The 17624-nt window shown below is 38.8% G+C and overlaps 1 protein-coding gene across 10 annotated transcripts in view; it reads left to right on the top strand.

Annotated features, from left to right (window-relative positions):
• The window catches only part of OSBPL6 (oxysterol binding protein like 6), a 207033-nt gene that overhangs the window by 100809 nt on the left and 88600 nt on the right, over window positions 1-17624 (top strand). For all 10 annotated transcript variants that reach the window (XM_073881908.1, XM_073881884.1, XM_073881889.1 and 7 more), the window contains one exon: window positions 14651-14909. In XM_073881908.1, coding sequence (XP_073738009.1) covers window positions 14808-14909 — 102 coding nt within the window. In that variant the 5' untranslated portion in view covers window positions 14651-14807. The remainder of the gene's footprint in view (window positions 1-14650; window positions 14910-17624) is intronic.

Raw genomic sequence — 17624 nt, 5'->3', positions numbered from 1 at the left:
TCTAACTACTGAACAGACAAGGAACTCCAGTCTGCAACTCATTTGCGTTATTTTGGCCTATCAAATATAATAAAATCAAAGAACTGGCGTGAGGGTGATATCTCAGGCAGGCCGTGAGCACAATCAACTGTATTTAATGTATATAATAGACGGTTTACGTCTTCACTGAAATGATAAGCCCAGTAAACAATCTGAGTGGTTTTTGTGGCCTGTGACATCAGACTACAATGATGAATGTGACATAGTCCCCACCCACAAAGATTATACAGAACCAGTACAGATAAACACAGGACAGTGCATATTAAATAACATATGTATGCATAAATATAGAAGGAATACAGATTGAAGTGGTAATTCTAATAGGTTAAGAAAGATTTTATAAAGAAGATGAACCTGAGCACAAAATAGTACAAAATTAATGTCTGCATGTTATAAAAGTCATTATAGGTGATAATACAGGAACTTTTTTTATTGTTGTAAAATATACATAAAATTTACCATTTTAACAGTTTTTAAATTCTCATTTCAGAGGCATTAAATACATTCACATTATTCTCTATCTCCACTCTTATAGTCTAAAAGTTTGGGTCCCCCCAAAATTCATATGTTGAAATCCTGATTCCTAAGGTGATGGTATTAGGAAGTGGGGCTTTGGGGAGGTAATTAGATGATGAGGGTAGAGCCCTTGTGAACGGAATTAAAAGGGATTCTGGAGAGATCCCTGGCCCCCTTCTGCTTGGTGAGGACGCAACAAGAAGATGGCCATCTATGAACCAGAAAGTGGTTTTTTACCAGATTCCAAATCCCCTGGTGCCATGATCCTGGACTTCCCAGCCGCCAGAACTGTGAGAAATAGATGCTTTTTGTTTATAAGCCGCTTATTCTATGGTATTTTGTTATAGCAGCCCTAATGGACTCAGACAACCACTTTTTTCTTTTTTTAATTGAAGTACCATTGACACACAATGTTACATTAGTTTCGGGTGTGCAACATGGTGATTCGACAACTCTTTATGTTATGCAGTGCTCGCCACAGTGTCACCACCATCTGTCACCACCCAACCCTATTGCAATACCATTGACTGTATTCCCTATGCTGTGTCTTCCATCCCTGTGACTTAGTCATTCCATAACTGGAAGCCTGTACCTCCCACTCCCCTTCATCCATTCTGCCCATCCCCCCACCCCAGACAACTACTTTCTCGAGAACTTTTTCATCTTCCAGACTGAAATTCTGTACTTATTAAACACTAGCTCCATTTCCCCCACTCAGACCCTGGGAACCACCCATCTACTTTCTGCCTCTGTGAATTTGACTACTTTAGGTACCTCATATAAGTAGAATCATACAATATTTGTCCTTATTTTACATAGCCTGATGTCTTCAAGGTTCATCCACATTGTAGCATGTATCAGAATTTCCATCATTCTGAAAGGCTGAATGATGTTCCTTTGTATGAATGTACCACATTTTGTTTATTTATTCATCTGCTGATGGACACTTGGGTTGCTTCCATCTTTTGGCTATTATGAATAATGCTGCTATGAATATGGGTACACAAATATCTGTTCAAGTCCCTGCTTTCAATTTTTTTTTAAGATTTTATTTATTTGCGAGAGAGAGACACAGTGAGAGAGGGAACACAAGCAGGGGGAGACGGACAGGGAGAAGCAGGCTTCCCGCGGAGCAGGGAGCCCGATGCGGGGATCGATCCCAGGACCCTGGGATCATGATCTGAGCCAAAGGCAGATGCTCAATGGTTGAGCCACCTAGGTGCCCCCCTGCTTTCAGTTCTTTTGGGTATATACCCAGAATTGGAATTGCTGAATCATATAGTAATTTCATTTTGAATTTTTTGAAGAACCACCATACCATTTTCTTTTTTTTTAAATAGATTTCTCTTTATTTTATTTTATATTTATTTATTTATTTACTTGAGAGAGAGTGAATGCGGGTGAGAGAGAGAGCAGGACTGGAAGGGGCAGAGGGAGAGAGAGGGAGAAGCAGGCTCCCCGCTGAGCAGGGAGCCCAAGGTGGGGCTCGATCCCAGGACCCCGGGATCATGAGCAGAGCCAAAGGCAGACGCTTAACTGCCTGAGCCACCCAGGCACCCCCACCATTACCATTTTCAATAGCAGTTATGCCATTTTACATTCCCAGTAGCAATGCATCAGAGTTAAATTCAGGAACATTTTCAACCTAAGCCATTTTATCTGCTTTAGCCAACTCTTCAGTATACCTCAGCTCAGTACAGAAATGCTTATTTTGACAGGAAATTCCTCTAGAGAACAGGACATTTGCTGTTACTTGTCACTTGGTGCCTCAGTAACAATTTACACGCAGTCAACATGGATTAATGAATTATTATTTAAGGGCACAAAGCAGAGGCCAAATCTTTGATGTTTCCTGTTGTTGCAAAAATGTCTGCACTCTGCTGACAATCAGTACCTACTAGCAGTCATGGGAACCATAGTTCCCAATATTATTTTTCCTGTTAAAATAGGAATTATGACATTACCAAGCTTCCTTTCAAAACATGTTAGCAAGAGTTGGAAACCAAATGATGAATGAAAAAGTAGTGGACAGATCTTAGAAAATTAGCACTGGTAAAATTATCAAAGTGACAGTATTAAAATGGCCTTGTCAAAAATGCCCGTGGCACATACTTCCATCAAAATCAAATGTCTTGTGATCTCCTTATGTTAAATATGTTGTCCAGCTTTTGTGCCCATGGATTTTTTTAACCTGTACTGGTAACAAACAATCCTTTTAGAAATACGAACTCCCAAGGATGTATGTTCTTAGCCATTTGATAATCTGATAAAAGGTGGTGAATATCTCCCTAGGAAAATGAGATGCATGTATACCCAACACTTTCCACATCATTTCTGGGTTTTATTTTCTATTTTTTTAATATTTTATTTATTCATTTGAGAGAGAGACAGAGAGAGCACAAGCAGGGAGAGAGGCAGAGGGAGAGGGAAAAGCAGGGAGAGGGAAAAGCTCCCTACTGAGCTGGGAGCCCAATGTGGGGCTCGATCCCAGGACCTGGAGATCATGACGTGAGCTAAAGGCACACCTTTAACCATCTGAGCCACCCAGGCGCCCCATTTCTGGGTTTTAAAGAATGTGCTAAACCCACTCACGAATCCCAGGTTAAGGACCTCTATAAATTTGTATTCTATGCCATCAGTAATGTACCATCCTGTAAGAAAAAAAACAAAACAAGACTAGACTTGTCGTTTAGTTTATTCATTAATTTATTAGTAAATTAAGGGTAAATAGCAATGTAAGAATTTGTTGCATGGTCTTTGAGGTCAAATAGATTTGGAAACCAAACTAAGGATCCTATTTAATAAATTTCCTAAACCCTACCTTCGTCATCTGTACACTATGAATAACAGAAGTGTTCCTGGGTGGTAAGTGTGACATCCGGCCTGACACATGGTAAGAGTCTGCTGTTTTATTGGTATTTTTCCCCTGACACAATAGAGAAAGCTAGGAAGGAGATGGTGATCTCTTTTTTAGGTCCCTACCTCAAAATAATATGTTTGATATGTTATTTTTTTGCTCGTTGATAATTTTTTGAAAGGACATTTATGTTTTATTAATTATAAAATTAACAGATGTCCAGAGAAGGATTACTCAAGGGAATAGTATGAGGTAGTTCGGTTGTTCAGGATAAGGACCTATTCCCTAATCTTTTTACGATAACAATGTTTTGAAGACTCAGTTCTGAGAATAGTCCAAAACCCAAGAAAACCTAAAATAAGAGGAAAGAGCTGGGCCATATTCCTGAATATAAATTTCATACCAATTACAAGATTAAAACTAGATTAGAAAGAATATATAATTATCAAATCTAGGGCATATGTCCCAATTAGGAAATACATCAGCTCAGTAAAAAAAAAAAAAAAATTCAGCTCAAATTACAGTTTTCAAATAAGGTCATTGCCACATTATAATTTAATAGATTAGTGTGATAGGAAAAAATGGCTGACTTCAGCTGACTTTCAGGGAAACTTCAATATAAAATGTTACCAATAAATAAGTAGAACAATTCTTAAATCATTAAAGAAAGTTTAGGCTGATTCACAAACTGATGTGACATTGGTTCTAGCACTTTCCCCAAGAATTTGTTTAGATTTATGTATAGGGGGCAGTCTGTTTATTTTGAGTTGTGTACTCCTTCCTTTGCTAGTGCTGTGTGTTAAAAGGGATGTGCCTTTGCTGGTACCTCATGGCTCTCTGGGATGCTGTACTCCTACCCCATATGAGAGGTAAGAGAGATACATGAAGAGCTGATTTTCCCTTCATGAAGCTACTAGAACCATGCCCTGGCATTCTCTGGTGCTTTTCCTAGGTTGCAAAAAGGAATGGAAATGCCTGCCTCTCTTTGATGGACAATGGGTCTTTGAGCCTGGACATGGGAACTCTCAGTGGGACAGGCTCAGGACAGAGCAGTCCATCTTGCCAGAATATCAAGGCCCCCACAGGCCTCTCTACCCCCTTAACTGAGGACCTTTGCTGCTCCAGCTCTGGGGGGGGTATCCCCAGCTTTCCCCATCTCATGGTCCATGGAGGCAGCTTTTACAGAACCTTCCCCCATCCTCTTCATTTTCTGTGACCTTGGTTGTGCCCAAGGATCAGTTGGACAGCTGAAGGGGGTTTTTCCTTCTCCTTGTCTGGGAGATCCCTCCTTGAGAGTGTCTTGTCAGATGCATACAACATACTGGTTCCAGTCGTTATGACAGCCGCAGTGCACTTGGGTAGTCTGTGTAGGCAGATTTCCAGTAAATAACATATTCGTAATCCTGCAGTTTCTAGGAAGTGGGGAAGAACCTGTATCAGAGTATCTCAAAGGCTAGAATCCTCAAGTTATAATCTTTAAAATTGATAATTTTCTGAACAGGTAAAAATCCTACTAGTTTAAGTAGAGGGAAGAGGATATTCAGATGTAACAACAACTGTAATTGTGCATCAAACATAGTTTCACAAGAACCCCACTAACTAGAACTCTCAATGAAGCAGTATATGTCATTTGAGGTCCCCCTTTTCTGTAAAGAAGGAATTAATCAGAATATAAGGTGGTATTAAAGATTCATTTCATACAACAACCTTGAGAAAGTGTTTTCCAGAGTTAGTCCCTGCTCAGCCCAATCTCCTGTACTTTCCACCTGGTGTGTATGGCATTTCAAATTTCTCTTGCATTGATTTGTCTACTGTCTGTGTTCAGTTCGGTGTGTGTGTGTGTGTGTGTGTGTGAGAGAGAGAGAGAGAGAGAGAGAAGCAGAATGTGTATGTCTGTCTGCCTTCCTTTTTCCCCTTAACAACCATCTTCTTTGATTCTCTGCTTGAAATAGACATAAAACAGAACATTTTTAGCATGTTTTATTTCTATTTATCCATAGAGTTTATATGTCTTTAAAAGCAGCTCTTGAAAGTGGAATTATATTCTTTATCTCAAAAGAAAAAATATTTTTCAAAATGAAAATAGCATTATTGAGTCTGTTTCTTGAATTAATACCCAGTATAAAAAACATCAAATGTTTAAAATTCAGAAAAACAGTCTTCTCAGATTTTACCTCCTGAAATGTTGATACTTGTGCTATAATTTATGTCACCAATTTTAGGGATCTTGAATTGTTTTTATCTTACCATCGCTTTAGGTGATGTACACACACACACACACACACACACACACACTATACACACACATATTTATTTATTTTTAGAAGAGATTTATTATTTTAGAGACAGAGAGCACTGAGGAGAGGGGCACAGGAGATGGAGGGAGAGTCCTAAGCAAACTCCACACTGAGCACGGAGCCCAATGGGGGGCCACAACCCTGAGATCAGGACCTGAGCTGAAACCAAGAGTCCAATGCCCAACCAACTGTGCCACCCAGGCACCCCACATGTATTTATTTTTAAGACTTTATTTGAAGAGCAATTTTGGGTTCACAGCAAAACTGAGCAGAAAGTACAGTTTCCACTTATCTCCTACCCCCCACACATCCTCCACCGTCAACATCCCACACCCGAGTGGTACCTTTGTTACAATCAGTAATGAACCGACATCGACAGGTCATTATCACCCAGGGTCCATAGTTGACATTAGAGTTTACTCTCAGTGTTGTACATTCTGTGGTTTGGACAAATGTATAACCTGCATCTAGCAATACAGTATCATACAGAATAGTTTCACTGTCCTAAAAAAACCTCTGTGTCCCACCTCTTTATCCCTCCTCCAACTCGCAACCCTGGCAATCACGGCTCTTTTTTTCTGTCTCCATACTTTTGCCTTTTCCAAAGTGTCATATAGTTGGGATTATGTAGTATGTACCCTTTTCAGATTGGCAGTTTTCACTTAAAAAATAATAGATGTTGATAGATAGATAGATAGATAGATAGATAGATAGATAGATAGATAGATAGATTTTGTAACCAGCTACATTACTGAAAACTTCCCCCCAACCCAGCCCATCTGGTTTTGATTTGATTCTCATGTGCATTTCAGATGAACAATTATACTATTCATTGGTTAGCACTCTCAGAACACAGTGCTAATAAGGTAATAACCAGGATGATTATTTTGTTGCTGACATTGTTGGAAATGGTACTGATGTTTCACCATTAAGCCTGATGTAGATTGATTTATGTGCCTGGGTGTGTATGCTTATGTGTTTATACGTACAGAATAGCACATAGAAAGACAGGTATTCCAGTACTTATTCAGAGTTCTTAAATATTTGGGGATGGATATTAAATGATGTACTTTTTAAATCAGGATGATTATAGAATATTTAGCCTTTGAACGATTATCACTTTTAGTTATTTATTATAGATTGCAACAATTATCTAGTAACTTAGTGTCGTCTGTTCCTTGGTTATATATACTTTTTATGACCTTCTTTCTGTACCCCTGTTTTTCTGCATATTTAGAATGAATGTATAAGTAAATAAATAATGTAAAATAAGTTGATAAATCCAAGACATTTATTTATGTATGTTTTCCCGGTATCTGGCTTTTCTAATTTCATGAATTAGAAACTTAATGCATTTGTTTTTGTTCTTTTGTGTTTAGTAATGGAAATGATTAAGACCATGAATTTTCCTTTCCTTATGGTGTGAGCTATGTTCTACATTTCTAAATATTTTTATTACATTACTTTGTATATTCTTTGCTCCCTTTTATCTTTAGTCTTTCACCCTTGAGTTAACTGGAGAATTCACTTCATCACTCAGAGAGAAAGACACAGGGGTGGAGGGGCAGGACTGAGGACTTGGTTTCTGCTGTGTTTTCAAATATTCTACAATTATCAGATTTATTTTTTTCTTCAACTTAAGGTATTCTTGGGAGAGTATATTTTCAAACTTTTTCTAGGATTAACCCCTGCTTGCTTCTACTTTTTCATTAATATTTAACTTATTGAATTGATTCAGAGAATGATCTAAATTCAGTATCATGAGGATCTATCTTATTTTGGTTTGCTTTTTACTAATTTTGCCTGATAAAGATTATTTTTCCAGTTAAAGATATTTGTTTTTATTGTTAAGGATTAATTTTCCAAGTTGAAGCCCTCCTTTATGTTCAGGGATATTTTTGAATATTATTTCTTTTCTTTTTTGATTATTGTCTTCAGGGCCATTCATATTTGTAGATTCGGGTTTCATTATCTGTTATTTTGTCCTGCCCCTTTTTCTACTTGCAAGATGATTTCAATTTGATCTTTTTAACCTACCTGTTGACTAGATTTTTCTGCAGAATCATTTGGTGCATCATTTAATGCCGTTTTAATTACTTTAAAATTATGGTGTCATCATTTGTTTCCTTGGTTTCTTACCTTTGCCAGTTCCCATTGCATCTCAGCCTGTCTTATTTCTTATTCAGAGACTTTTTTCTTTAATTTGTGAAAGTATGAAGCAGTGGTGCTCTAAAGCTACCCTCTCTTTTGCTAGGATTAACGTTCCAGATCAGCCCTTTAATTATCTCTTACACATAATAATTTGCTCTCCTATTGGAATAATTTTTCATAATGTTCTATACATGCACACCTTTTTTTTTAACTTTTCTTTATGTAAAATCTCCTTGTCAAAAGAGTGTTTGTGCCAGTTATCCTTGGCTCCCTTCATGTTTACCTGATTAGCATTCAGATCCTCTGAAAACTCACTGTGGAGGGCTAAGTGATGTAGAACATAGGTCTGTCTTATTTGTTTCCTTAGTAAGGGATCTTAGGAGGGTGGAGAGTGACCAGTCTTCATCAGTCACAGTCTGCTCGTGTGTTTTTTTCCTCCTTAGTTTTGTAAATGACTGCTTGGGAGGGGAAGCTGTATTTGGGGCATCCTTTGGGACATATCCATGATGCTCTTTGGAAGCCAAGACTAAGGAAAGCGGGAAAAGCCCACTCAGGGCCATGTGCTTGGATACCAGTATTGCTGTGCCTCCATGGCCTCAGAAAGCTATTAAGCCTCGATGGTGAGGCTTTCCCCTGTGCTTCTTGTTCCTTGCCTCTCTAATCTAGAGGAAACTGGTGGAGTTTGCCAGACTTTCTTCTTATAACACCACTTCACTGTCCTAAGAAGGGAGCTGTATATTGGTTTCATACATACTGGTTTGGTTTGTGAGTAAAGTGATTCCTTACATTTTATGGCATGTAGTACCACTATTCTTTAGTGAAAAGTACTAATGATCTTTTTCTTAAAAAAAAAAAAATCCTTTTAGCCCCTGCTTTTTCGTCATTTGCTGGGAAAATGTTTATGAAATCTTACACCACTATCTTTTTTAAAAGATATTGCTTATCTTCATGAAAGCAGTCCTTGATTTTCTTTTTCTTTTTGTGGGTTAATGACCTTAGAAACAAAAAGATTCCCGGGGCGCCTGGGTGGCTCAGATGGTTAAGCATCTGCCTTCGGCTCAGGTCATGATCCCAGGGTCCTGGGATCGAGCCCCACATCGGGCTCCTGGCTCAGCAGGGAGCCTGCTTCTCCCTCTCCCTCTGCCTCTCTCCCTGCTCATGCTCTCTCTCTCTCTCTCTGTATCTCTGTGTCTCAAATGAATAAATAAAATCTTAAAAAAAGAAAAAGATTCCCTACCCTCTCTAAGGAAAAATAAACTTGAATATATAATGACATTGTAATGACTGTAATATATAATGAGAATAGGCATTCATTGTTCTGGTGATGATCTTGATAGAAAACTAATTTATTCCACCCAACAGTACAATGACATTTGCATTGATAAGATCAGTTGATGACAGGAATGCCCTCCCCTGTGACTCCTGCTTGGATCATCTAATGTGGCTCCTCTTAATTCTCTGTAAATAGTCATGCAAATATTGAAAAAGACAAACTATGGACAACCCAAACACTAACATAAACAGAATCTAATGTCAAAACTAGACCCTAGTTTTATGAAGGCTATTTCCCAAGTTGAGGAAAATCTTGACTGAACCAGGTCTTGATTATGACAAACCTCAGCTGCTGTTGCAGAAAAGGAGACTGTTTGAGAGGGCAGAAAAATTATTACTTAATTCTTACAATCTGTCCTCATACTTGGAGACCCTAGTTGGCCTCAACCAGAAAAAGTGGTATCATTTCCTCCCAGTTGTGTTAGAATACGAAGTGTAATTCTCTAAAACTCCAGATTAAATCACCAAGATTGGGAAAAGGACTGGGAAGATAAAATTTTGATTTAGGGTAGTGTGGGGGAGGTCTTATATTGCAAGGGAGACTAGAAGGATACCATTTTACTCTTGACTCTCTCACTTTCAGACTGTAGGTTCCAACAGGACTTAGAGCAACTTGAAGGGAAACAGAACATCGCAAGCGGAATTTTATCTTTCACATTAAGGTCAAATATAAAATTCAGTTAAAACCACGTTAAAATCTGTATTATAAAGAAAAGCCATCAAGCATCAAGGGAAACAGAGAAGAACCATAAAATAGAAAGTATAACATGATATGGCAGAGATAAGCCCAACTATTAGTTATAACATTAAATGGAAATGGGAAAAACATCACTAATATTAGATTAAAAAAAAAAAACCCAACGTGATCATTACTAGAGGAATACATAATACAAAATGATACAGAAAGTTTAAATGTAAAAGGATGGACAAATTTCATTAATCACTTACAAATAGAAAGAGAGCAGATGATATCAAATAAAGCAAAAATGTATTAAATGAACAAAGAGGGTCATTTTTATAATAATCAAAAGCAAACAGAATTATTAGGAACTCTTCAGTGATAAATCTCATTGTTTCAGGATATACGGAATACAACCTAAATGTCCCAGTAGAAGCATGGCCAAATGTATCAAGGTATATCTGTGTGGTGGCCTTATATGTAGTGATTCAGAGCCATGATACGGATGTTCCTTTGTTCACAAAGAAGGCTGTTACTAATATACTGTTGGTTGAAGAAAGCGTACTGCAGATAGAGTGGGTATTCTTTTCCCACTTTGGTAAAGTAGAATCAAATGTTAACTGGGGTTATTTCTAGGTGATGAAATGACTCTAATTTAAATATTTTCATATGAGCTTTTAATCTTTTCCTAAGGTGAATATAGTAGATTATTGCCCCTAAGTATTCGTTGCCTTATATTGGATGCGTGGTACTTTCATGCATCATCAACCTCCATTTGGCCTGCTTTGGCCAATGACATGTGAGTGAAAGTGACATGTGCCACTTACAAGCAAACACTTTAAGAACTATCTCATGGTGGGCACCTGGGTGGCTCAGTTGTTAAGCGTCTGCCTTCGGCCCAGGTCATGATCCCAGGGTCCTGGAATTGAGTCCCGCATCGGGCTCCCTGCTCGGCAGGAAGCCTGCTTCTCCCTCTCCCATTCCCCCTGCTTGTGTTCCTGCTCTCACAGTGTCTCTCTCTGTCAAATAAATAAATAAAATCTTAAAAAAAAAAAAAAGAACTATCTCATGGTGCCCCATGGCTGTTTTCCCTCGTTACCTGGGAGTTACTCTTAAAACCTGGAATGAAGAGGTTATAGAGTAGGGGTGCAGCTGACCTCTAAAGGACATGTAAATGAGACATGTAATAAAGCTTTCTTGTAAGCCCTTGACATTGGGGGTTATGTATTACCATGTCACAACTTAGCCCAGCCTACATAGTCGAGTTTCAGATGTTTTCATCAGAGTTCAATTTCAGATGAACACATGCGATTTATGAAGCCTATGAACAGCAGCTTCTAGAAGTCTTCCTGGCCACCTCATGCTTTAGTTAGGTCTCTGGGTCATAAATCTGAATTTTATGTCACTCAGTGTAAATGCAAATGTTAGAGCACTTTCTAAAACAATTGTAGTGATACCACTGATATGAACGGGGAAGGAGACAAGAAAATTAGAGTTCAGCTCTTGTATTGCTGTTATTTTCAGCAACAATATCTTTCTCATTGAGTATAGGAATTATGTTGGTGTTGACTTTAAAATCTATGGTATTTCAAAATAAAATCCTTGGCTTAGGATTTTGTTTAGGCAATTTATGAACATGTGCTTTGATAGAGATGAAATAATTATTTTTAATGTCACACTAATTCTTACACTCTAAAAGTAAAGACTAGGTGTAACCTACTAACAGAATTTAGACTTACTTTCTTAATGCACTTTGAAATAGAACAGGTGATCAAACACTTGACTGATAATCAGATTGGAATAATCTTTAAAGGTCATCCTATTTAACTTTAGGTACTTGAAATCCTTAAAAAAATTCAGAAATTAATAGAAACAACAATAATGTCAAAAATGATTCTTAGACTGAATTAAATCTTCTTAATTGTCTTTTTTTATTCATATTATTCAAGATATTCATAATTATCATTCAACCAAAATGTTGCCCTTTCACTGTAGACAAGTGACCCTGAAAATGTCATTTTAAATTAAAACAAGAACCAAGGTGTTAGCATTGATGTTAATGGGGAAAGTGCAGTTGGGAGTTGGGTGCAGTTAAGAAAAAAAAGTTCAAAAGAGGAAATGTTGGCTCTTGATGTAGTGTGGATTGAATTTACTTCCAAATGGGTAATAGTCTAATAGGTTTGACTGTTTCAACCTCATTCCTTGGGGGCACTTGAACACATCACAGAACCTCCATACTCTTAGCTCAAAGTGTCAGCATCTTGTACAATGTCTTGGACCAGAAAGTACTTCAGATCAAGGACCTGAGCAGTGTTCTTGCTTTCTGTTTGCTGGCATCAGAGCTTGGCTTGAAAAATTTTATTCACACTTACTTTTTTTTTTAAAAAGATTTTATTTATTTATTTGACAGAGAGAGAGAGAGCATAAGCAGGGGAGGGGCAGAGGGAGAAGCAGGCTCCCCACTGAGCAGGGAGCCCAATGCGGGGCTTGATCCCAGGACCCTGAGATCATGACCTGAGCTGAAGGCAGACGCTTAACTGACTGAGCCACCCAGGTGCCCCTTTACTCACACTTATTAGACTCCCTTCAAATAATAAAAGAATTAGATGATCGTCTATCAAATGTTGGCTTCTTACTGCCTTTTGACAATACTAAGTGGAACCTGATTTCCACCCCGTGAAAGAGCACTGCAGCTCTTTATGTTTCTATTAACCCGAAGACCAGTTTCGTTTCAAGAGAAAACTTTCCAGTTTTGGGGCTAAGTGGTGGTGACAATGAAGTTGAAATCTTAAGAAAGGATTACAAGTTTTATTCACTAGAGAGTCCAGTTTTCCCAATTTATAGTAATTTGCCTTTTAATTATTGGGACTGTTATTTTGAATATTCTCTATAGCTAGGTGACCATTAAAATCCTGATTAACTCATTTAGGGTCATACAACCCATTAACATAATGTTGCATATTTAGATAATACAACTCTTTCAGACTTGTATAAAATTTACTTGCACTTGCAGAGTTTACATGATCTGTACGTAAATCATGCAATACATTTATATTAGTAACATAACCTATTAAACATTTGTCTACAGCCTAAATTTCTCTGAGCTCTGGAACTACATTTCCAAGCATTCGTCACCATTTGAATGCCTCAGTTATACCTGAAATTCAATGGGTCCAAACCATACTCAGAACTTTCTGTCAATCCTGGATTTCTTTTGGGCAGCCCTCGCTCAGAATACCAGAAACCCAGGAGGCTTCCTCAACCCTCCCTTCTCCTCTGCCCCACCCTGTTCCTCCATATCCTGTTACAGCTGCCAAGACTGGATGCCGAATTTCCTGCCACCTCTCTAACCCATCATTTCTTGCTTCCTGATTGGGCCTCCCTCACCTTCTTTATTTCCCCAATTTGGTTCTCCCCATGTCTGTCAAAGTATCCTTTTAAACACACAAATCTGGTTAGACCACACTTTATGGCTTCTTGTACTTGTGATAAAAATCGAGATGCTAAACATGGCTGACAAGGCCCTGTGGGGACTGGCCTCTGCCTCTCTCTGACCCATCATGCTGCTCTCATCATGATGGCCAGCACTAATTCCTTGATCGTGTCAGGCCTGACACCCAAGCACCTGGTTAACTCCCACTCATCCTTCAGACCTCAGCTCAAGCCCACTTGATCAGGGATACCTCTGACCTCCAAATCCAGTGAGTACCTCTCGCCATGTATCTTCCTCCATCTTTATTCTTTTTTGATTTTTTTATTGACCATCTTTTCCTCTGGACTGAATTTCAGGTCTCACTTTTCTTTAGCTTTAAGATTGCTTTCTGATCATTGCCTGGAACTTTTTCTTCCGAACGGTGCTGTAGTACTTACCCAAGTGTCCTTTGCTTCCTTCAAGGAGTATTATCATTAAGATGGGGGCTAGGATTTGGTCTTCTGTCTTCTTGGAAAAGGAAACTGGTCAGTCTTGTGGGTCACAGATTATTGGGTAAGCTTCTCATCTTACACTATCATGCTTACCTTTAAAAAAAACTTTTTCTGGCAACCTGTGTTGCCAGTTGAACAATACTTCTCTCAGGCACAAGTTTTTGGTCCTAGTACTTACAATGCAGGCTTTCCTTACATGAATCCAAGTGAAAAATGAAGTGGCTCTTCACTGTAGCTGAATGAAGCAATTCTAAGCATTATCCCAGTTTCAGAATGTGCCCATCTGTCTGTAGATTCTTGAGAGCCTGTTCGTCCTTGACTTGAGAATCATATGTAGGTATGCCGTGGTCTTGAGATGCAAATAACTGTAGGTAAGTGTATTCTTGATCTTTCCTAAATGCTGGATCACACAATACAGAAAATGCATGAACCTTTTGCCCTTTGTGTCTGTTTTGTGTTGGATTTAACCATCATGTACATGACTGAACTCAACTGAAGACAGACATGGGCTGAGCCATTGGGCAGGGAATTTAACTTCCAGGAGAGAAAACTGATGTATTTTGACATGATGACCCTTTGACGTGAGGGTCCAGAACATAACATTGTAATCTGCTTTAAAACAAGAGAATGTGAGGGAAGAATTTGACTTAGCATAGGGTTTCTTTCCATTTTCCTTCTTGACATTTATTTCATATTAACACTTTTAGCCTCCACCTTAAAATCTAGAGGAAGAAATAATACTTCCTAATATGTCAAAGTTCTTCCTTTCACTAACATTTTGGCATTTTTTTCCTAAGTATACTGATTTTTTATTTGTATTTTAATTACATGAGGTTTTGTTTGTTTTGCTTTTAGGCATTTTGGACACCTTCAATATTTGCCTTCTCTTTTCTGGTCAAGCCTGATTCATGAAATGGAACTAAAGCTGAAAAATCATCTACTTCTTTGTCTGCAAATTTGAGACACGATTGGGATGGTCTTAAGCTCATACAACTAGACTCTAACTGCAGCTATGAGTTCAGACGAGAAGGGCATATCCCCTGCTCATAAAACCTCCACTCCGACCCATAGAAGTGCCTCTTCTTCAACATCCTCCCATAGGGACAGTCGGCAGGTAAGAGAATAGTACCCAGTGCATTTTGTTATTTTCTGTAAATACAGTACCATTAGGATATGATGGGCTTGCTAATTAATTCTGAAATCTTGTTGTGAAGATTTTTATTCCACAGGAAAACTCACTGTTTTCTGTAGATCTGCCTGATGATGCCATGAAGACTCTGCTCTTTTTTTTTCTGTTATTTAGGATCCTTTTTTAGAGTGTAGATGACCAGGAGGGGTGGCTAGGCTAAGCCCTGCTTTCCTCCTCACTGTGTACCCAAAGAGGGGCAGCAATTTCAGGAACTTGAACTCTCTGCTCTCTCTCTCTTTATTCATGGAGAAGGAAAGCGTTGTGAGCCTGCAGAAGGTCTTCTTCCTACAAGTCTCTCCCTGGCCTGCCCAGCACTAACTTCTGTTGGGTGTTTCATGGAATGTGGTGACAGATTCGGGAATTAGGATACAAGTAAAATCATAGTATCAGAGAATTAAGGGCAGTTTAAGAGCTCTGCTAATGCTTAGAGTCAGTAGAGGAAATGAATTATTGTTTCATTATCCCATGGAGCCAATTCTGTCCATTATTTTTGTTTACAGATTTACTTCATTACTACCTCAGTGGCTGTTCTAGCTGCCAAGGCTGTGGGGGGAAGTTAGTCCTATGAATTTTCTTCACTGTCAAAACAGATTGTTGTTTTGCCCAGCCCATGTCTGAGTATTGCTGTTGGCCATTATGACGTTATCTCATGAAAAGATTTTTTGTTGTGTAACTGGAAATTCACAATAAGCAGGTTTACTTAACTATTTATAAAAGTGTTCCTTTTGAGGGACATTCGCTTAGTAAATTATGCTTGCAGGGATTTTCCTCCCTATTTTATGTGTTCAAAATATATTGCCTAATTTCCAGAAGTATGAACATCTGTTATTTTTCATAGTCCATAGCGTAGTCTTGGGTCTTGAGACAGCCAATCCAGACGTGAATTCATTCTTCTAGATGGTGGAAATGCACTGCTGGGGGTGTTCCCTTAGGGAGACCTCAGTCTGCAGACCCTCCCAGCACTCCCTCTCCCATTTCTAGCAGGAAATTCCAGGGTTATCTGTAAGAATCAGAGAATCCTTACATGTATCTCTTTCCTAGGTTCTAAGGCAGATATTTCTGCTACCAGTATTTTGGACACAGGTGTCCTTTGTTCTAGAGTTCAAACAGACATCTTCTGTTCATTAGAAGCAGTTATACATTAACTCAATCTGTGATTACACACAGTTATAATGTTTATTGCATTGCATTCATATAGTAAAAGAAAGTGAAAGTACCGCGAATGAAAACACATTTATATTAAGTAACAACTATATACTGAGATGCTTTCTAAGTTTGCGATTTCAGTTTATCCTTCACCTGCCTCTCTGTCCTTTCTTGTTATGGCTTCTTCCTTTTTCCTTTGCCCTGGGCGTTTCAAATGAAAGACATTTTAAGCAGCCTGGCCTTCCTGGCTGCTGAGGGAAGGATGGGATTGACCCGGATCACCCTGGAGAATTGTGGCAAATGGAAAAGACAGATGATGGCTGTGGAATCATCTGTCGTGCACTCCAGGGCTACCATGCAGAATGACGGGGAGAAACCCAGACCCCGGTCCTTGGAGGGAGTCTGAAGGTAGAATAGGTGACTCCTGGCTGGCTGGTGAATGAAAAGTCTTGTGATGAGAATGAAGTAACGTGTCTGTAAATTGAGACAATGTTCAAATGGTCATTATACTTTGAGGATTTACTTTAGTTTCTGTTTATCTCAGTGGGTTCATATTCTCCCAAATACTCTCTCCTCTGGTTCCTTCCTGCCTCCTGTTTGGTTCCTTCCTGACTCCTGTCTGTTCATCTCTCTCAGGGGAGAGAATAAAGAACAATTAGAATTCTGTTTTTCCCTCCCGATCTCCATCACTTCCTCACATTCAGTATTAACTTGTGGAAATCAGAAAATTTGAGTGATCCTTGGATCTCCTATGATGCGGTGGTTTTTGTATGCACCTATTTTTGTATGTGACTGTTTTCCTAGTGAAGGGATGTGGAGAAAGTGTGATAAATTAGTCTTCCTTGAATGTTACCATTCTCCTGATTTGATGGACATCGATGCAAATGGAGTCCATGCTATTTCTCATATATGGATCATATAAGTAAATGATCTGCACATAGCTGAGAATACATTGATACCTTAATGCACATTGTTTGCCTGTCCTTCCCAAGTTCTAGTTCTAGATCACTAACTGATTGGGAATTTCTACTTAGATGTACCACTACATCTTAAATTTATACATATAAGCGCATTTGCTCTCAGGATAATCATTCTCTCATGGACCCAGGGTCAAAGCCATTCTTTTCTTCTTTGCCTCTCCCACATTCAGTAGGTTGACAAATTTTGTTGATTATTTCCTCTTCATAATGTGACCACTTCTTTCTGTTTCCACTGTCTACTCACTAGCCCAGACTCTCATCACCCCGGCATCCTCCACGGTACTCTGGCCTCACTGTCTCCCTTATGGCCTTGTGAGATTGAATTTCCTTGATATGGCAGATTCATTCTCACAACCCTTCAAAGACTCTTGTTTGCCAACACAATGAAGGCCGGATTTCCCTACGCGGTATCCCATGACCTCCATGATCTGATCCAGCCTCAGCATCCCATTTTCCTCCCACCCTGTATAGTCTTGTCTGTGCATTGTTCCTCAGACTGCCTTGTCCTGTCTCT

The sequence above is a fragment of the Callorhinus ursinus genome, unplaced genomic scaffold, assembly GCF_003265705.2.
Source record: "Callorhinus ursinus isolate GAN/ISIS: 27379988/994484 unplaced genomic scaffold, GSC_fseal_2.0 scaffold2, whole genome shotgun sequence".
NCBI lineage: Eukaryota > Metazoa > Chordata > Mammalia > Carnivora > Otariidae > Callorhinus > Callorhinus ursinus.
The sequence above is the reverse complement of the archived record's forward strand: the minus strand, read 5'-3'. Positions and strand labels throughout refer to the sequence as shown.